General features: G+C 41.6%; 6 protein-coding genes and 1 pseudogene across 8 annotated transcripts; 5 read left to right on the top strand and 2 right to left on the bottom strand.

Annotated features, from left to right (window-relative positions):
• The first annotated feature begins 511 nt into the window (after positions 1-511).
• LOC145703514 (uncharacterized) lies at positions 512-1,596 on the top strand. The gene is made up of 3 exons (XM_081780876.1): positions 512-656; positions 703-1,077; positions 1,120-1,596. Exons 1-3 carry the CDS (start codon positions 551-553, stop codon positions 1,512-1,514), a joined length of 876 nt encoding a protein of 291 aa, XP_081637002.1. The 5' UTR covers positions 512-550; the 3' UTR covers positions 1,515-1,596.
• Positions 1,597-3,525: 1,929 nt separating this feature from the next.
• Positions 3,526-6,775, top strand: LOC145702619 (uncharacterized). Its single transcript, XM_081779866.1, has 6 exons — positions 3,526-4,207; positions 4,365-4,630; positions 4,759-5,039; positions 5,137-5,267; positions 5,316-5,915; positions 5,964-6,775. Exons 1-6 carry the CDS (start codon positions 4,052-4,054, stop codon positions 6,501-6,503), a joined length of 1,974 nt encoding a protein of 657 aa, XP_081635992.1. The 5' UTR covers positions 3,526-4,051; the 3' UTR covers positions 6,504-6,775.
• Positions 6,776-7,187: 412 nt separating this feature from the next.
• LOC145703448 (uncharacterized) lies at positions 7,188-8,431 on the top strand. The gene is made up of 5 exons (XM_081780808.1): positions 7,188-7,612; positions 7,653-7,868; positions 7,910-8,007; positions 8,047-8,167; positions 8,216-8,431. Exons 1-5 carry the CDS (start codon positions 7,525-7,527, stop codon positions 8,404-8,406), a joined length of 714 nt encoding a protein of 237 aa, XP_081636934.1. The 5' UTR covers positions 7,188-7,524; the 3' UTR covers positions 8,407-8,431.
• Positions 8,427-14,764, bottom strand: LOC145703445 (neural cell adhesion molecule 2-like). 2 transcript variants are annotated; one of them, XM_081780805.1, is made up of 12 exons: positions 14,616-14,764; positions 12,467-12,567; positions 11,767-11,895; positions 10,806-11,690; positions 10,659-10,763; positions 10,483-10,607; positions 10,127-10,442; positions 9,960-10,085; positions 9,379-9,497; positions 9,081-9,333; positions 8,854-9,006; positions 8,427-8,813 (listed from the first exon to the last, which is right to left on the bottom strand). In XM_081780805.1, the coding sequence occupies exons 2-12, from the start codon at positions 12,495-12,497 to the stop codon at positions 8,809-8,811; spliced, it is 2,247 nt and encodes a 748-aa protein (XP_081636931.1). In that variant the 5' UTR covers positions 12,498-12,567; positions 14,616-14,764; the 3' UTR covers positions 8,427-8,808. The 2 variants fall into 2 exon arrangements, with proteins under 2 accessions (XP_081636931.1, XP_081636932.1); XM_081780806.1 differs by having other exon boundaries at positions 8,427-8,808.
• A 1,304-nt stretch (positions 14,765-16,068) lies between these two features.
• Positions 16,069-18,757, top strand: LOC145703160 (protein phosphatase 1B-like). Of its 2 annotated transcripts, XM_081780476.1 has the most exons (9): positions 16,069-16,200; positions 16,498-16,620; positions 16,668-16,800; positions 16,917-17,040; positions 17,160-17,305; positions 17,414-17,602; positions 17,831-18,267; positions 18,451-18,544; positions 18,628-18,757. In XM_081780476.1, exons 3-7 carry the CDS (start codon positions 16,787-16,789, stop codon positions 17,943-17,945), a joined length of 588 nt encoding a protein of 195 aa, XP_081636602.1. In that variant the 5' UTR covers positions 16,069-16,200; positions 16,498-16,620; positions 16,668-16,786; the 3' UTR covers positions 17,946-18,267; positions 18,451-18,544; positions 18,628-18,757. The 2 variants fall into 2 exon arrangements, with proteins under 2 accessions (XP_081636602.1, XP_081636601.1); XM_081780475.1 differs by having other exon boundaries at positions 16,668-17,040.
• LOC145701925 (protein phosphatase 1A pseudogene) lies at positions 18,052-18,722 on the top strand (annotated as a pseudogene).
• A 31-nt stretch (positions 18,758-18,788) lies between the features above and the next one.
• On the bottom strand, positions 18,789-20,263 carry LOC145701924 (uncharacterized). Its single transcript, XM_081779136.1, has 4 exons — positions 20,043-20,263; positions 19,941-20,002; positions 19,499-19,884; positions 18,789-18,987 (listed from the first exon to the last, which is right to left on the bottom strand). Exons 1-4 carry the CDS (start codon positions 20,047-20,049, stop codon positions 18,789-18,791), a joined length of 654 nt encoding a protein of 217 aa, XP_081635262.1. The 5' UTR covers positions 20,050-20,263.
• Between the last annotated feature and the right edge of the window lie 450 nt (positions 20,264-20,713).

Raw genomic sequence — 20,713 nt, 5'->3', positions numbered from 1 at the left:
TATGGTTGATCGTGAAACGCTGTGTTTACATGTCAGCACAACGATCAAATGGAACGTTACAAATTCTGAATTCGACAATACTTCTCTAGCGGTTCGCTTGGCTTCTGAGAAATGACAGCTTTCGTTAAAAATTCTCAATCAGTGATTATATTTCTATGGAACTGTTAGATTTGTTTATTCATCATTATTATAATTATTATCTAAAATGACCAATACATGTCTGAATTCGCTGATCAAGCAACTTGACGTTCGTTGATATCATTAAGTCCGTGTTTCGTCATAAACTGAGAATCTTGTTAATTTTGTGAAACGGACATAATTGGGTTGGCCCGCAATGTTTCCCATCGCAACAGGGAGAAAATGGTTACGCAGAAAGCGAAAACACCAAAGTACCCATCTTGGAGATCGCATCAGCTTACGGCACACCAACACACGCGGCGCTCACACGATTTTATGATTACAAATTGCTATAAATACGAGGCGATGAAGACGATTCAGAATAGTCGAAAGATCCAAAAGATAATTTTGGACTTGTATACAAACTAGGAAAATGAAGACTTCCGCTCTCCTCGTTGTTCTCACGGGCGCAAGTCGGCAGAGAAGAGCGACGGATTTCTACGGCGATGCTTTAGAGTTGAACCGCTTTTATGACGAAAGTAAGTTATTCTGAAAATTGAATAGGTCTTTTTATCTATATTTTAGCTGCAAGCCAACTTGATGGAGCATATGGTTGCTTTTGCAACTTTATACAGGGTGATCGTCAATTCTCCCAGCCAGGATTTGGGTCACGACCACTAGATGCGTCCGATGCAGTTTGCAAGGCTCACAAAGATTGTCTCGCATGTGTGCGAGAAGAGTTCGGAGAAGAATGCATTCCAGAGGGCTTCGACATGCGATACACTCACGAGGATGGACAATGCACGAATGAACAAGGAACGTGCAAACGCGCCTTGTGCGAATGTCAAAAACAATTTGCCATCGACCATGCAAAAGTCAAGGACACTAAAAATAACGGTCCCTTTCACTGGTTTATCGACGGTGGTATTGGGCCAGCTCCTTTCCAGAATGAAATTTGCCGTAAGTTTGATAGTAACGACGTCTTTTGAAACTTATTTTCAGCAAATGCTTGTCCGACAAAAGATCTCCTTATTGCCAGCTCAACTACTTCTCTCTCGGGTTCCCGATTTTCCTTGCATTCCGAATTCTACAATAACAATCATTGCTTCGAAAACACTCAATCTGGCGTGATGATTAGGTTCAGCGGGGAGAACTGGCAAATTGTCGCCGACGATGTCGTCCTATTTGAAGCCAAAGATTCTTTCTCGTGTCCTGACAAAATCTCAAAATGGCTAGATAGTGACGGCATATCTCAGACCATTCGATTCGCATCAGGAACAGCTAGCCCTGGCGAAAAACGATGCTGCAAGAACAACGATGGCGGATTCAAACTTTTCAATGACGGCAATCAACAATGCTGTGATGATGGGTCCGTTAAACCAATCGGAAATTGCTAAAGCCATTTCTACTCTGTATATGTTTGGTGATTGAAAATTGAAAAACAAGTTAATTAAATAAAAAAACTGATTGTAATATAAACGAATTATTCCGAAAAAAAAGTAATTATTGATCATTCGACAACTCAAAATTCTAAAATTATAAATTTATATTTCATCTAAGCATATTTTTGAAAAATTAACATTTTTGTGCATTTCTCTTCATTTTTTTTATTTTTGCAGCTTGCACGAAATTAACTGATCTCGCCGGTGAAATATTTTTACGTGCGAGCCTAACCAAAGTGAGATTATATAACATTACCATAGAGAGCCCATCGGCCATCTGACAGATGTGCGGTCATCTTTTGCATCTCGAGTAGACCTTTACCACCGCACGCTGACGTTGAAGCATATTTTAGTTGAGCATGAACATGGCTATTTCAGATTTAAACGTTTAGAACGTGTAAAAATGGGCAGATCCGGATTAGCGGATTATCCGCGGGTTCGTGCAATCACCGCTCACTCGATATTAAGTAACGTGTATATCTCAGCATTTCATAATGAGATAATAATCGAAAAATGCTGCAATTAGGTGTTTCCTTCTGAAAATGTCACGCTGCCCTATTTGTCGATTTTTAAAAGGAAATTAGTGTTTTGGGTAGGTTTCATACAACGCGCGATGTTAACTTAATTATAGAAAGCATGTTCTTCCGAGGCTTACTTAGTCGGAATCCTCTCAATTCTGATCTGCTTTGAACATTGGATTATCCCTCTGCAAAGATTAAAAGGAAACGGCGCGTTTAGCTGATCGGATTTATCCTCGATGAACTTTTGCGATGGCAACTCTGGAATCGGAATGTGAGCGATCAGTGAATGCGTGCGTGTGTAGGTGGCTTGCATTAGCGGTCCTGGCTTGTGAAGCAGTGGCCTCGGTGATCAGGCAGCGGATTGTATGGCGTGCGGGCGCGGTGGTGGTGTTGGTGCCCTGCCCCGAACCGCTTGGTGCTTCAATTCTGAATCGAGCCCGAAATTCGGCCGGGCGACGCGCGCAAACACCAAATACCCTTGCTCTGGAAAATTACTGCACCTTGCAAAAAGCAGTCGTAAACCTATTTCCACCAATTAACGCAAATGAACTGCAGAGAAAAGCGAATATCGAGAGAGTTTGCGAAGATCTAAACCTCGTTACTCCACGGGATGGGATCGTCGATATCAAAGTGCCGAAAGCGCCATCAGGTGGAAGAGTCGCTCACTCAGAACGGCATCTCCAAGGTCTCAGGGGATGGGACCGGCGTGCAAACAGGAAGTGCCCAAGAAGGTCAAGTCAATAATGCATATCGCGACACGGCGCAAACGAGCGCACCGCCAGGAATGTGTTTACAACTGACACCACGTTGTGTAATGGAGATAATTAGGATATGAAGGCTTCTTCCTCTAGCTGGGCGGAACCGCTTTTGCGGTAGACAACAAATGCTAAATCAGCCACCGCCCTTATATAACTGGGTTACTGCTCAAGAAGCTCCACCAATCTTGGCGCGCAGGCAAATAAACAGCTCCTTGACGCCAAGGCCTAAATGTTTGGTTTATATTTTTCTCTCGGCCAGCCTGGCGGGCTCAAAACTGACAAATTTTATGCAATCTGGGAAAATGTCACCTTAACTCGCCCGCAGAGCTAAAATTATGCTGCTCTTATTTTCTAAAAAACGTAAGTGCCGGCGGTTTAAAATACCACCGTGCAATTTATGTCTCGTTGGAGACTTAGGGGACGTCAGCACTTTTCTATCTAAGCCAATTTACAAATTTTTGGCTAATTTGAAGAATGATCCGCTCATCACTCAGACGGGTTCATGAACGCTTTAGGACAACTACTGAACCGTAAAGTGGTTATCGGGACCCAGGAGGGGCTCAACTTGGCTTAAACTAGCCCTGGCGGTTTTACTTTATAACTAGCTTTTTGCTCCAGGGCTAGAGGATGATCCCTTCCTTTTGAGATCGAGAATTTCAGGTGCGTAAAGCGACTGGGTGATGCGTTGAAATTCACCGTGTAGACTTTACGTTTCGACCGCCTGTCAAAGCGTCAGATTCGAAGTTAGATCCAATCCGGTTGATAAAATCTCGCTTCTACCGTACCAAGCACGCCCTTGCCTAACCACAAGAATTTTCATAAAATTCCTCGCTCGATCATCACGACGCTCCACACGTGAGCATCTTCGACTGACCCTTTCAGTGATCTTAATTTAGTTCGTCCTCCTTATTCCTAGAAGGCCCTGGAGTTTATACCAACCACTCTTTTTAGTGCCAAATTCTCATCAATCGTTAAATAATAGCTAGCCACTTGGTCGAAACTCAACGCATAACAAAAAGATAAAAGTTGAAATCTGTGTTATTCGGGGATTACACGGACCCTTATCTAACCATTTGGTGGACTCATAATTACATCCTCTATCGCAACGGACTTTACGATAAAATCTGTAAACTTGAGACTTTTTAATTAAAATTAAATTTTAATTTAAAAGTTCTCAACGTGCGAGTACGTTCAAAACACAGGATTAGTCGAAATGAATGATATCGAGGTGCAGACGGAGGAAATCGAAGAACCCGGCCCAAATCCGGCAGAAGAGGATTTAATCCGGCTTCAATCTTCTATGTGCGAGATTCAGGAAGACTTCACGCGAGAGCGCCAAATGCTCAAAGATCAGATCGCACAGCTTCAGGTACACCTTTGCTTGTTACTAAACTCGTGTAAAAGGACACTTTAAAACATGTCCAAAAGGTGTAGATATTATAATACGGATGTCGTTTGTGATACTTGACAATTTAAATCGCATGGAAAATCCGGAAAATAGACATGATGTTTAACATGTGTTGAAGGCGCAAGTTCTGGCTGCCGAGAAATTGAACGAAGAGGCCGGCCAAAGTCATCATAAAGATGGCGACGTGATGGTCGCACCGGAGCACTCAAGCCCTCAAGTACCGCAGATTGAGAAGAAAACCGAAACCTCAGATACTGGTTTGATAAGTGTTACCGAAAAGCCCCTACCACCCCCACCACGCTCGTCCAGCGCGGCGGATGGAGGCATACCCGACCCTACCTTGCAGAAAAACGAAATCATTATCAACGAAACTGAACGCCTCAGGTCAGTTCCATTCCTATATAACTATGTCGTTGATGGTATCGCGCATTGAGGTCTGACCTCTGAGGTATTTTCCTCAAATCCGGTGTTGGAATTGCGCCCTTTCGCTTTCGCTAAACTCGAAATTTTAGCATAACGAATCCAGCCTTTGAACCGGATGTGGACTCGTCGAGCAGCTCGGAACCGCCGCCGAAGCCTGAGCGAAATGTTTCTGCAGTGGAACCATGGACACCCGCAAAACCGATCAAATCTTCGATAATATCTTCAACCTCCGAAAGTGACCAAGAAGCCTCCCCGGAAAAGACAGAAGACGCTGAGGAGCCAGTCGATGTCTCAGACGAAGTGCCACAAGAAGAAGTGATTACGGGCAATGATACCGGAGAAGAAACTCAAGCACCACCGGCGACTCCAGGTAAGATAATGAAAAAGGGGCGGATAATATATTCAGCGACGAGTGGGCTTATTCAAACTTTTACGCGTGAATGGGAAAGTAAAGGGCGTTATTTTAGTCCCTGATTATCCATCTGATGATAAGGTCGATAATGAAGAACCTACTCCAAGCGAAGTCGTCAAACCCTTCGAAGACGACTTCGCGAATTTCACAGTGCTGCGAAAGAGCTCTAAAGCGGAGTCCGAAAAAGTAAGAGCTCGACCTTTTTAGCAAAATCATGATTTTACCTGATTTAAGGATTCATTCGGATTTACGGAAGATTTCGGGCCCACGAAAAATGACAACACATTTGGCATGGACGAATTCGTTCCTGTGATCGATTCAAGCAAGCCTGCAACAGTCGAGAAGGTCGACTGGGGAATATCAAGCTCAGAAGATGAAGGTGGCGATTCGAAAAACGCAATAACTATTGATGATCCATTCAAAGACGATCCATTCAGCTCTCCGGCCGATGTCCTGAATAATGAGGAAGTCACGCCAGAGAGTGAGACGAAAACAAGTCAAGACGATCAATCAACAGGAGATGATAAGGCGGATACAAGTGAAAACCAGCCAGCATCTGATAGTCAAATTCATCAAATGCTTCAATTCTTCAACAAAAAATACGAAGAAAATACGGGCTCGAATAAAAGTCCCGAAATACCGATCCCAAAAGTGGAGAAAATTCAACTCGAGCCTGCGCCCGTAGAGAGTACAGAACCGGAAGAAAAAGAGCCGGACGATAACTCGCCCCAAGAGGTTGAGGAAGAGACTCAAGTTGAGGAGACGGCTGCGATGGAAAAGGCCTGGGAGTCAGATTCTACTGACGACGAGCAGAAAACGCAAATATCAACAAAGGTATTTTCCCAGCTTTTGAATCAGAATTTCTTCATTGATGCATTTTAGGGCTCGAAAGTTCTGATGGCGAAAAAGATCACCTTGGAATCCACTGACGACGAAGTCGGCCTTACAGAGCTCGACACAGATATGGAAAACGATGGGGGCTCCATCATTCCAGACGCGAGTCAGTCAACCGTCGCTGATCATGATGATCGAAGTGACTTTCTAAAGTCCATGGAACAGGAGCTGCAAGAGATCCAGAAACATCATTCTCTTGGCGCTCGGTCCCTTGGCAACGTCCCAGAAATTCCGATATCTGAACAGCTGAGCGCCGCAAAATGGAACTTATCGGACTCTGACGATAACAACGACGAGGAACCGGGTGCTGTCGCAGTCGCTCTTTCTGATTCATCGTCGGAAGAGGACAATAACGAAGGTTCACCAGTAATAAAATCTTCATCTGTCGGGGATAGTCTTATTGGCTCGTCAGGTTTCACATTTTCGTCGAATTTCGAATCCGCTGCTCCCGTCAAGAAAATGGCCCCCGTGGCAATATCGCGGACGAGCTCAAGATCGTCTTCTTGTGATTCCTTCTCATCGTCCTAGGCTTTCCAATTATCGTTGATACTGCGCAGTACATCAATTTTTATCATCTCGAAAAGATACCTCGTCGCCCAAAAAACGAAGACAATACTTCAACTTCATGCAACTTTATGAAAAAATCCCCTTGTGAAATGAAATAATTTTCACTAACATTTTCAATTTATTTAACATTTGTCGTTGAGACAGTTCAAAAACAACAACTTACTGTACAGAATTCCTAACCAATAAGAAACCTCATAACTACCAATTTATTCATTGATTAAAAAACTATTTGTAAATCGGCTTGATTTTTGTAAAAAAGGGTTGAGTAGAGTATAATTACTTGGGCCGTGAGAGAGCGAGGTAGACGAAATGATATCGCAGACGCGAAAAGAGTATCACTTCATTCTCGCTGGATACTTGAGCGTTGTAGAACGAATAAGAGGTTTTTTGAATGGATATTGTAGAAGAGAGTATTTTGGACATCAATGAAAATCTTACATTCGAATGCGCGGAAGAATATCTTCATGTTTCAGAAGGTATCTAAAAGCACATGTGACTTGACTTTTCTTACGATTTTTAGGGGTCAAATGGAGTATCCGAATATGGGGAATACTCATTTTTGTGTTGCAACTTTTTGCCAATTCGGTCGTGATTTGGGTTCTTCTTCATATGAAATCGATGAGCAAGGCGAATTTGTTTATACTTTCTTTGGCATTCTCCGATCTTTTATCTGGAGGAGCATCAGGTTATAGAGATTTTATGTTCTTGAAAATTATAACGACTGATACTAGCGATTGGAGGGTATCGAGAAGACCCAGGACGGACATCATTCGACTTGAGCAAATGGGTCGCTTATTTTTACATAACACTCGAGTTTCTTACTACAATGACGACATGGATGAATATTTCACTTTTTGCGATGCTGCGGTACTTATGTATCTGCCTTGATAAAGATTTTAAGTGCAGGTTGAAAATTTTCACAATCCGTTAAAGTCAAGAAATCAGACTTGAACCTGCTTCAAAGCAATCGACAGTGATCGCGATGATCGCTTCAACTTGGACGGTTCCAATCATGATTTTGTCAGCGACACTTTACGGTGTCATTCAACCAGTTGAAATATCTTCACTAGGTCCTGCCAGTTTTTTATGAGTGTTACTGACGCTTTTTAGATCATCGGCACCGAGCTCCATTCACAAACCTAGAGAATATTCTCGGCGAGTCAGCAAGTTCCAAAGATTACTTGCTCAAAGCCCTCATCATCCCTTTTGGAATAATCTATGCGATTTCCTTTTTGTTGCTCATCTTCGCCACTGCCAACTTGGTTTATTACATAATGAAGTATAGATCCCGATTGCAGAGTCTTGGGAATACTGCCGATAGAAGAGGTCATTTGCCTGTTTTATTCGAAGATTAAACCGAATTTTAGTATTGACAAGAAGGAGATCAGCAGTTATTCAGCTGCTGATCATTATTGGGGGCTTCGTTTTTGGGGCAACTCCGTGGACAATTCAAGATATTGCATGGGTTGGCGACAAAACATTAAGGTTCTCTAGTTCTATTTAGGGGCGTTTTGTTGGTTGGAGAAACAGGATAAAGGAAGAAGAAGGTTTCCAGGAACATCATCTTGGTGCTCTCTGCCAAAACTATCGAGTCCTTCATTTCACTCATATTGCTGCATATTCGGGTAATTTCTTATGACAGTAAGACTCCGAAATAAAAACAATAAATTTAGCTTTACGATTATCCGAGGCAATGAATCCCTTTCTCTACATTCTAGGAAGTAGACAACTGAAAAAAGAAGTCTTCACTCTCTTTAAAATACGAAAATCGAAAGTAGTGAGAAATGCTCACGAAAACCCAGCTCTTTCACTTCAGGAGATCACAAGAACTACATCTGCTGAGACTCAACAATGTTTCCAGTAAATTGCAATAAAACAACGAGTATTTTTGATGGATCTATTTACTTACAGGTAGTTTTTTTTTATCTCAGTTAAATCGAAGCCATACAAATAAACCATTTGGCCACGTGACTGAATATTAGGTCGATTGTTGTGATATATAAAAATGATAATTTCGAACAAGAAAAAGGCATAAGAAAATTAGAAAGCACAATAACTGTACATTTAAAAATGCTGATTTACTATTGATGAGTTGTCTGATTTATCCAATCACGTGGCAATACTTTTTTGGGGAAGAGTGAACAGTGTAGGAAGCTGAAGTACATTCAAAGTTTCTCTGCAAATTAATTAAATAAACGAGGTTTAATTATAAATGGACGAGTCCGGTTTTCTTTGACGGTGAAGATTTTCATATATGACCATCAGGCTATACTAAAGAGGATGAATGAAATTGATGGAGTAAATTATTTACCATTTTCAGGCGCGAGGGGTACTTTTTCGGCTTCCTCGTTTGTCGACTCTGGCACTTTTGGCTCCGGCTGCGAGCAGAGCGCCTTGTGGCAGGTCATCATTAGCCCGCCCTGGCGCATGTAATAGCAGGAAATGTCCACAAAGACAAGGAGAACTTAAGACATGATAATTTTTATTGTGATTAGAAAAATAAGGATTTCTTCAGTAAAAATTACAAGTGTAACTTACCGACAATAATTCCAAGCATCACGCCAATCACGGTAACAGTAGAGCTGCCAGTGCCCGGTTTCATTTCAAACTTGATCTTCTGTGGCTCGGAGCCAATCTTGTCGTTGAATACGGTTATCTCGGCTTCGTACGTCTTTCCAGCTTCAAGTCCAGTCAAATTTGCGGTGCCGATCTTGCTCTCTTTGTTAAATTCGAAATCACTTGCGGTGAATTTCTTCGTCACTGCAGTGCCCTTGGTTCCATCTGCTTTGATCTGGAATTTCATTTAACTTTCATATCGCACCTTTCTAAAGCGTACCTCGTAGTATTTGATGTCGATCGACTTGAGGTTTTCGGCGCCCAAGACGTCGATCTTATACGTGAATTTCATTGAGGTATCGACGGTTTCATTTTTGGTAATTTTGACGGTTGGCGGGACTAAAAACAGATACGTGAGGTGAGAAATAAACTTGATAAACGGGATGAAAGCGTAAGCGGCAAGGGTGTTATGTTGAGTTTGTATAAAGCCTGGATTTATATTTGTAAATGTTTTTGAGAAGCATTGTTTATCAAGTGCCAAAATGATGCTTCTCAAAAACGGGGATAATGAGAGCAAAGCAAATGCACCACTAGAAGGGTCTAGCGACGGGTTATTGTCAAAATGCAAATCACGAATGGAGTTAAAATGATTCTCAGAGCCGTGCACTACTACGTGTTGTTTAAATCCTCTGCGGGGATGAAAATGAAAACTTTGAAAACTGTTTATTTTTCCGTTTTCCGTTGGGATACCGCAGGCACGTCAGCGTGTGTTTACCTGGATCATCTAGGGAATATAATATTGAAGGTTTGTGTTGATTATTATACGAGTATATTTTTGTGAAAAATATGTCTGGATTATACCTGGCTTCTTTGTCTTTAGCGTGACGCCTTCTGATTTTTCGCTATCGCCAGCTTCATTTTGAGCGGTTATGTAGAAAGTGTATTCAGTTTCTTCCTTGAGTCCGGTAAGCTGCATAGTCGTATCGGCTAGTAAGTCTTAGAGATGATAAAATTTAGTTCTCCTTTACCTCCAGCTGAAACTGTATCCTTCTCGTTTCCATCTTTATCCGTGTAGCTTATCTTGTAGGAGGTTATTGGAATAACAGACTCGGGGCTCTTCCAGTTGAAAGTGATACTTTGGTACATAATCTGCTCGTCACTGGCTGTGGGGGCCTCGGGCTTTGCTGGAGGAGTAGCTTTTTTAAGTTCAAAAACGAATTCAGCGTCGCTTATGTCGTTCTTTGCACTGCAGGTGTACGTCTTGAAGTTTTCCTTTGAGGCAAGAACGGTGTAGGTACTGATGGTTTCTGTAGGGTCGTCGGAAGTAGAAGTCGTCGTGTTTTTCTAAAAGAATTTTGATCGCTGGTTTTATGAATCCTTTTACCTGATCGGGATCTTCTTTCCAAAAAGCAGTCGCACTTGGATTCGCGCTAATGATACATTTCATCTCAGTATTTTTGTTCTCAACGCCATAAATCGTCGTCGACGGGCTTTTGTTCTTTGGCGAGTCTGAAAAAAGGAGTTAAGTTCAGATAAAGTTCAGTCTTTCAAGTCGCTCACATTGAACGGAGACTTTGATGGTCGCGTTTCCAGGTCCGTAAGTCTCGCCTTCAACCTCATTCCAAGCGCTGCAGGTAAACTCGCCATTGTGATCGCTGTTTGCGTCTGAAGAAAATTGTAAGACTTAGGAATATATTTCAGTCGAACCTGTTTTGAAGGTGGATCCTTCTGGCTGCTGCGTTCCGTCGGGCAATGTCCAAATGAACTTCGTTGGGCTTGGCTGGCCGCTAGCAGTGCATTCGAGCTTTAATTTATCACCCTCCTTCACGTTCACGGATTCTCCCTGAGTGATTGTGGCTTTAGGAGGCACCACGACAGTCACATCGATCTCCCCACTTGCCTCCTTTCCAATTTTATTATTCGCCGTGCATTTATATTTTCCGTTATGATCGGCGAAGGTCAAGTTGTCCAGCTTTAAAGTTGTCTCGGTCTGGCCTTCTATGACCTTACCGTCGCGCGACCAAGTAATATCTGCTGCAGGTTTCGCGTCGACATTGCAGACAAGGGAAGCAGAATCGCCTTCTTTTCTGACAAAAGAACTTTCTGGAATAGTCACTTCTGGAGCATAAACAACCGAAAATTTGTAGATCAGCTGGTCGTAGTCTCCAGTAGATGCTCTGGTCACTTCGCAGATGTATTCAGTACTCTCGTCGAAATCTTTGGTAACACCATCTCCGAAATCAAGCGTCTGGCCTTCTTTTGGCTCTTCAGATCCAACAGTCCACATGTATTTCAATCCACTTGGTTGGGCCTTGCAGTCGAAAGATTTTGTTCCGACCTCGAGTTGCTTGCCATTAGCGTCTTCAGCGGAGTCATCGAAGGTTAGCTTTTCGTTGAAAGTAACAGAGATAGATTTGGATTGATCCCCGTAAGAGCATTTGTAGTCTCCAGACAATCCAGCGCTTCCATCTTTTATCGAGACGGCCGTCCTTATCTTATTTTGAGACGCAAGTTTCGTCTTTCGTTGTTTCAGTTTGTCAGTATTGGCTCCACTTGGATACTCAAAGCCAACCCACGAATTAAGGTCGATGTCTGAATTTTAAAATGAAATCAAGGAAGAATAACATTATTGGAACGAACATGGCCTGTCAATAATTAGGACTTTTACCTTTAAATTCTTCTGGCGTGAAGGTTACTATACATGTCAGCCTTAATTTGCTACCAGTCAGTCTGACTAGATTTTCGTTCGGCGATATTTCCACCAGAAGACCAAATACTGCCGTCGTACAATAAAGCACTGAAACGAGAGTCTTACTTTCAATATGATACCCTTCAGCTAATACTAACTTAATTAGGGCTTAGATTAAAATGCAAATAAGAAGACTTGGGATATGCAAATTTGCGCACACTTTGACGGATGTGATAATTTCCTTGGCATGAAAAAAGTAAGGCCACCCGTTGCGTGACTAAATTTCAAAAATCGAATCCATATGGTGCTCAAACTAGGCAAAACCATATGGGGTTCGATTTCCAATATATCACCATTTGAATGTGCTCGAATAGCCTTCCAAGGAGGGCGAAATTCATGTCACAATCCAAAAATGTCAAATGACACCTGGCGACAAAGTGTCGTCCCTTCCATATGCTATCGATAAAAAACTGGATCCAATAGCGCACGTAAATATGCAAACTATGCATTAGGCAAATTAGTGTGCAGTCAGAATAATTACTTAATTAGCGCCGAATAATCAGTTTTAATTAACTTCTGACTCTGCCTAAGCCTAAAGTTCATGATATTCGACCCGATATTTCGATAATACTAAGTTCTGCACAAAATCTTGGTCGATAAATTTTTAAGTATAACTTACATATTCTCAATATACAGGAGTTGCAAGCCATTTTGAAAGAGTCCTCTTTGTTGGAGCCACTACTTCTTGCCCAGTCAACTCAAGAACAGCTCGTCATAAAACTGAAATATTTATTGAATCCTATTTGTTTGCAAGAACTCGTGTAGAGCTGATTAGTGTTCCCCAGAAAACTCGCTTTCGGCAACACTGAATACTTTATGAAGCTGACTAACTTAGTTCTAATTAGCGGTATTTTCCCTTGCATGGGGTTACTTGAAAAATTGATTTTTTGATCAAAGAGAGTTAGGGAGCAGTGAACGAGTGGGACTTGAGTGCTCATCTGTCCAAGTTCATCAATTTTGCGTCGCTACTAAATTACACGGGAGAGCGAGAAAGAGGACTAAAATGTTTTCAACGCGGCTAGAGCACTCCCAACTCGAGTACCAGCCGGGTCATGCATTTTTTATCAAAGTGGACGCGCTAGTCCTGCTGTTGGAAAACAAAATACTTTTCCGCTGATAGAAACTATCGCTGGACATAACAGGAAAATACGCTAGTGAAGAAAAAAAGTTTGAAAAGACATAAGCCAAAGTGGACAGATGGGGCTGGCATTATAAAAAATGTCACCAACCCAGTTCTCCCGATTTAATTCTAATTCCTAAAGGGTTAATTGGGCCCTAGCTCGAGCCTACATCGTCAATCGATAGCATAATTAACACCCGAAAACATACATTCAACCCTTTACAACGCAATTTGCGACGCTATCCACGAACGGCTCCTTTTCTCATTAAAATATGTAAATGAAGGAAAGCAAAAAGTTCGAATCTCTCGGTTTTTTGGAACATCTAAAACAACCATCATCAACAAGTTTAAAAAATATAGCTCTAAGCTAACTATAATCCGATTAAAAAGTATCGAATTCAAAGACATTTGGCGTAAAAAAGCGTGGCATGGCGATTTCGAATTGGCTCAGCGACAGATTTTTTAGCTTAGAGGATACTGAAACTTCACTTTTCTTCAGATTTTTTTGTTCCCACGCACCCGCAATGAAAGCAAAAGGTTGATCCTTTAATAAGGCTTTCATCAATTAGAATGGCCCTATACGAGCGTCCAAGAAAAATAAGGGGCGAATGGAAGACGTATTTTTTTCTGAAAACAAAAGTTTTTTCTTCGTTTTATATTTCTTGTCTCTATTGACAAGAAATCAATATATACGCGTCCATTTGCTGATGATGCTAAGCCGGATTCACGATACCTAACAACCCCTATCTCACTGCACCTAAGGATCTGTTGGACGCATGCCCGAGGATAGCCGCTGTAAGCCTCTCGGTCTGAAGGACCTACACACGATTTCTGAATTTCGGTTGACACCTAAGAGCCCCCGCTAATAAGTTTTCGAGCGCATAAACAACGAAGGCCCTTCGATCGATCTATAATGATATCGCAGCGGCGGACGAAAACTGTAACGAGATGCGCGTCAAGGTCGCTGAGCTGGAAACAATCCACACTGAGGTTTGATCCGCGCTCTTGGCTTTGAGCTTTTAATCCGGACTTTGGCTAATCTCGAAGGGATCAATACTTCAGTTACTCTGCCTCTAGTAGAGCTGAGGGATTCGAGCATTGCGCCTTTTTCTTCGGCCCTTGACATGTCGTTTGACACGAGTGGTGAAACGCCCAGGGGAGTTGAAAAGCTCGGCAATTAAACGGAACTGGGCTCATCTACGTGATCATTGAATTCCTTCTGAAAACTGAGAAAATTTCTATTCTTTGATTGAAAAACACAAAGGTCGAAAAATGTTTCTTCAAAAAGGCTAATTGACTGTGTCCTGGATTTATTGTAACTATCAGTCCAACACCCCGCTGAGCTCGTTCCTACTGATTCTCGCCCTCTCCTTTGTTGTCCAATAAAGGCCGACAACTAGGTGTAGAAAGCAAATGATAAAGCTACCTGACCCAATTAGCAATGACCAGTTAGTTTCGTCAGAAGATATCGATACAAGAAAAATTATCAAAATTGGATCTCTTTCAAAGCCAAAAAATATCGACAAGAAGAATCGAAGGTAGTATAAAATTGATCTATTTTGAGTATCAGTGCATCGTCAAGCGTTGTACAATTCTGTATCAAGTTTACTATGCTCTCTGGTGACACAGCGAAAAATTATAATCATACCTTGAAATCTATTCTAGGGAGAAAAATCAGCGCTCTCTCTATTCTTCTTCGTTGTTGGCAAACAGAAGGAATCTCTTGAATTTCGAAAAGTTGTCGAATGTTGTGATCGATATCGTCGGCTCTCCACGCGCCTTAGGCAAAAAGGAAGCTTGGGGTGATCGGGCCGGAGGCGCGCGACGCCCACCAGGGGCGTCCTTCCAACGCCACCAGCTGGAAACATCGAGAAATTGAGCCAGTTAAACCAATGGAACTGGTCCGTATTAAACAAAATGGTCAGAATGGAAAATTCGAACTTACTTAATCAATCTAATGATGCATTTGAACGATAAGAGTCAATCCAAAATTTTATGATCTTTATAAGACAGTTTAAAAGACAAACTATCAAGATTTCTAAGATTTTAACAGCGTCCTCTTCAGTCATTGAGAAGTGCAAACGTATTGAGAATGCAGAGTCAATTAAAATTTGATAAGACGGTGTTGTAAAACCGCTTGTTGTGTGGCACCGGTGAATCGGAATTCGATCAAGTTCTTTTTGTTATTGATGTGATGCTTAGAGGTGGTTCACATTCTCGAGGATGCATTTTTCGCCAGCTCTGCAAGCGTGCCGTATTCGTGAAACATAGGAATATACTGGCGGCTGAGATCAATAAGAAGCTGAATAATTAATTCATCTTCTGCATTTGCATGAAGTGTTAGTGGTCGGTGACCACTTTGCTCTTTCCCTCGCCAAACAGAAGACATTGGAAATGAGCCCAAAAACTCTGTCATGCGCGTTAGACGAGTGTCTTTTGTGCAAACAACAAGTTGTATGATAATAAATTATTATTGATAACAAGTTTAAAAATAAAGCAGTAGAAATGAAGAGTTCACTTTCCCGAGGGAGCCCAAATTGATAGCCTTATATCGCTTCAGAATTCTTCCTTACTAACTGGTCTTGCTTGATGAACACGGAGCTGACAATTGAGCTGGGCTAATTGCATCTGAATCTTCAGACGTTGCTACAGTAGATTGCATTTAGTCTGATTATCAGACAGCTGTCCGCGGAAAATGCAATTAAATAAATTGCCCTACTTGCCACCCTGCGAATATGGATGAGCGAACTTTCGCCTCGATTTATCTTGCTTAACCTGTTTTTCTAAATAAAGACACACTTATCTATCCCTGTTATTTTTAAAGGACAGGCCCTCAACCGGAAAATAACCGTCATTTTATATCACTGCTGATAAGCTGTAAAATCAATAGCGCTTTTCGCAGCGGGAGATCAAGATCAGGCTCTGAAAAAATATTCTTACAGTTCACTTGATATAAATAGACGCTAATTTATAGTTTGAAAACTCATTATTCCCAGAAGAAGCAGTAAAAATAACTTTAGTAGTGTGAACTTCGGGTCAAAGTGCAATCTGGTAAGTGATGCTAGGCCTTCGCCTTGGGGCAATTTCGATCACCTATCCAGCTCAGCAAAGGAAATACTTTAATTTGTCTTCGTTTGTGCTAGAAACGGTTTGAAAGGTGCTGAAAAGAGATCAGGTCCCGGTCAGAAGGAGATGAAAAGTGATGAAATTACAAATCGAATCAAGCAGCGAAGGTAACTTCAGCCATTTTTGAAAAGAGAAAATTTAAATGAGCCAGTAAGATATTAATGAAGAGCAGCTTTATCCAGTAAACAAACACATACGTTTTCGAGTATCGAATATTTATAAATGCGATTAAATATTTCGCGGTGACAAGTACTCTGCTTCCGGGATACTTGGTCTTCAAGCCACCTAATTGAGCATATTTTCAGCTCTCCTTTTTTACCAAACATTTATAAATAAATCATAAGGCGTTGACATACTCAGTTCATAAGGCATTTATTTTTCGTCATCAATAACGCTGTTTTTAGGCGCTCTTCCTTGGTTGAGCGGGGTCTAACCGAGCAGACCAAACAGTGGGCTGGGTCAGCAGTTGCTGCAAGGCTGAGCCACTTTGATGGAAAGTCACCGAAAGCAAAACTCCCCGAACATCGGTAGAGTAAATTATGCATTTGGCTCAGTGATTAACGTGCTAATTGAGGCTAAAGAAGAAAACCGAGCATGGAGAAGGGAACGACTTTCTATGGGCGAAGAGAATGGGTTACTTACTAACTGCGCGTCTGGTTAAAACACTAAAATGAACCCTCATCAAAGACAGACATGACTGGCTGGAGGTACAGTGACTGAGACTTAATCGTATGTAGGCTAATCATGTTTGATTTGGCTTGAGGCGCGTATCCGCAATCTAAATGCAAATTCGCTATCCCTCCCTTCTACTTACTTTAATTAGAATAACAATGGAGGATGCAGATTTGTGTGTGCCCAAGCTGCCGCCGCCACTGGAAGAGTGGTCGCTCTTTGCCGTGTTTGACGGTCATGGAGGCGACGAAACTGCCAATAGAGCTGCAGAAAAGGTTAAACAAGCAGGCAAACCTAATTCGCCATGAGCATTTTAAATTGTAATTTGTCTATAAAATGGGCGTCAAATAAGTAAAGTTAATGAGTAAAAATTGTGCGCGATGGCTGTCTTCAGATGCTGCCAATCTTAATGAGCCAACCTGCCATCGCGAATATTGCGAACCCGTTTCTCTACGACCCGGAGATCGTCCTTGGGGCTTTGAGGGAATGCTTCGTCTCCCTCGATTCTGAACTTCAGCACTTATTCAGAAATAACCGCAGGCAGAGTTTTCATAATTGAAAATAACGAAAATACTGTACTGTCTGTAGAACACGGATCATATTATATGATTCATATAGAATTTTCATAATTATCAAACCTCGAAAAAGATGGTCCGGATCAACCTGTACTGCAACAATAATAACACCTGCTCATATTTTCACAGCGAACCTTGGAGACTCAAGAACTCTTCTCGTCCAAAGTGTTTCTACCGATGTCGTCGATCTCGTTGCCAATGAAACTGAAACGGAAGTTCTCCCAGCCGGTGTAAAGTTCTCGACATCAGATCACAAGAAACAGTTGAAAAACTTCCATTCTCGAGATGAAACTTACTTATTCTCCCTTTTTACTAATATAAAGTTTTCTCTTGTAATTGCGCTTCTTGACACCTTCGAGCGAAAATGAGGCGTTTATGGCATCATCCGTGTCTTTTGAAAGTCTTGATAGATCTCGTGGTATCTCACGTGGTAGTAATTCTGACATGATACTCTAAATCAAATTTCATTGCTCAATTGAGAAAAGCCAAGTGACGAGCGCGAAACCAGACGTATAACTGACGCGGGGTTGAAAGTTCGAGATGGCCGCATTCAAGGACACGTGGTTTCTAGCTTTCTTTTGTTCATTTCGGACGAAATAGAATGAGTTCATGCCTTGCCACAAGAGTTGTTTGCATTGCAATAGCTCGCGATAAATATTTTACTTATTGGGGAACGGACCAAATATGCTATTGCGTCGGCACTCATCTAATATGCGCGAGCGTATTATTGGGAACCACAGGAAAGGGAATCTCGCGGTAGCTAGGGCCTTTGGGGACTTCCAATACAAACGTGCAAAGGATAAAGAGCAACTGGAGCAGCCGGTGAGCTGCCTACCTGACGTGCACTACTTCGAACGTTCGAGCGAAGACGAGTACATCGTTATGGCATGCGACGGCGTTTACGATGTTGTGAGCAATGACGAGCTTGTAAGTAGAAAACTAAATGATTAAAAATAGAAACAAACTGTAAATACAAACCGCAGAACTACTATAAACATATCTTCCCTTGAAATCAACACGGAAGTGTCCTTTCTTGTCACGTCATATTTTCTAAGACCCACTGATTTATCGACCCGTGCTTTTCTCGTTTCCTATCAATCTTACTTTCAGGTTGTGCTGGTCAGGTCAAAGTTCGCGGAGAAAGAGTCGATTGTGGAAACCGTTGAAGAGATTGTTGATGTGTGTTTGAATCGCGGGAGCATAGGTAATTTTACTCATGAATTGAGCCTGTTTGCGTTTGACGTTGATATCAATATTTTTTGTAACATCTTCAATATATGCTTTTAGATAACATGACAATAATATTGATTGCGTTTGAAACGGTGTTCAACAAGGATATCGATGCGGTCGAAAATGACATTGAACCAGACGATGCGAGTTAATGTCGTTCTCTGTAATTACTGTACATAAAACGAGCAATTAAATTGATGGAATTGTATTGATCAGAGTTATCCGAAAACGTTCCATTTGAGATCAGAATCAAATGGGCAGTCAGCAATTACAGAGGCAAGAGGATACGATCCTGTTTTCAGGATCCACTCTCCGTTGACATTCACGACATCGTAAGCGAAGAATCTGCCAAAGAATGATACCATGGTTAATCTGTAGTCGTTGGAATTGTCTTTCATGTTAATTTCAACTCGGAATCTTCAAATGGGTTCAAGCTTCAATTTAGAACTGTGAGAACTGAAAAGTGGTTTTGATAAAAGATTTATCCATCTAATGAAACTTGGACCATTCCTACTGTCTCCGTCCGCAAATCGAGTGGCAATCGAGACCAAGGGTACGAATCTCCCCTTTTTCAAATAGTTGTCAGTTTTCGGATTTGGAATCGGACAATTTATAATTTGGGCGACGCGCTGAGCCAACTTATTATCGATTGATAGGGCGAAGGAGTTTTCGATTTTTCCATTTTTCGAAAGGAGACGCTCAACCTTCGTTACAATGTTGGTCTTACACTCGGGGTGCCGGGCGTCCATCGTGTAGAAAATAGCCACTTTACTTTGCTCAAAGAAAATATTTATGCCCTCTATTCACTCGCATCAAGAGATCTTGTCTTATTAAGTGCGTCGAGTTCATTTGGACGTCATTAAATGATGAGTCCTTCTAAAGACTAGTTCCGTGCTCAATCAAATGAATTATCAAAATTCTATAGAACAGTCCTAAGTTCTCCTCTTCATCGAAAATTGGTGCGCCAGGATCTTCACTACAGCCGATGCCATTCATCAAACAAATTGTATTCGTCGCTTCGGAAGCAAGTTTGCATTCGCGCTCGTTCTCAAAACTCATGATTTTTACCTTTCCATCTCGAGTCTTTCCTTGCGGGTCTAAGCCAAAGCTTCGCATTTCCAAAGCACCGAATAAATTTCCGCCGAGGGAAGGAAATGAGGGAATCTTCAACAATTCCGGGGAAAAGATATTCACTTTCAGCAAAACAAATTGATCGTTTGCATCAAGAAAGGTGAAGTCGGTCACGAATCCAATGTTCGAGAGCTCCAAGTGTTTCTCTCCAGGTTGAAAAGCTTCTACCGATAAACTTCGACGCTCGTCTGTTCTGGTTTATTTTCTGCTACAGAAATTATTTTTTTTTATTTCTAAACCTCTCCTAAAATGTTCTTATCGCAAACTGCCTCAGTATATGAAGACGAAATAGCATTTCTTCCTAAAATCATTTAACATCTTTTTGTTAACGTTAAATCTACCAGTCATGATATGCTGATCGGATATCCATGTTCCAGTGACATTGTTCACTTGATAGTACTCTCCGTTTCGCAACTGACAATGACCAGATAGTCTGACAATGAATCTGTTTTTATTGCCAGTCGCATATTCTGTCACAACTCTTCCCCTGGCATCGATTTCTAGGCCGTACAATCTCTTAGAAAAGACACTTGAAAATAATGAAAGCAAAAATATCTTTTTCATTTTCTTCTACTGAAAAAAGAGAGGATGATTTTTACTTAGAATGCATCCACAGACGGCCCTGGGGCAGGTTGTTTAGTCTTTAGATTTTTATTCAGAAAAGCACAGAGCTAATTAGAATCAGAAAAAGTGAAGATAAAAGTGTGCCTGCAGACGATGTCGTTGTGTAATTTATCGTGTATTGAACTTCTTGAGTACGGCTTGTTTGAGGGTACCACTCGACGGACCCATCAAGGGTTCCTTTGTAGAGAACAGTGACAAACTCCAACGTCACTGTTGAGCCAGATGGATAGTTCTTTTTATCTTCATCGTTCATGTGATTGTATAAAAAGAATTCTAAAATATTTGAGCTGAAACTCTACGTTGAAAATTTACGGTTCTGATCCAGCTTTATTTCTCTGAAAAATGAATTGCCACTTTTGTCGTCTTTGATCCGGAAACGCATTTCGAG

The sequence above is a fragment of the Oikopleura dioica genome, chromosome PAR, assembly GCF_907165135.1.
Source record: "Oikopleura dioica chromosome PAR, OKI2018_I68_1.0, whole genome shotgun sequence".
NCBI classification, from domain to species: Eukaryota; Metazoa; Chordata; class Appendicularia; order Copelata; family Oikopleuridae; genus Oikopleura; species Oikopleura dioica.
The sequence above is the reverse complement of the archived record's forward strand: the minus strand, read 5'-3'. Positions and strand labels throughout refer to the sequence as shown.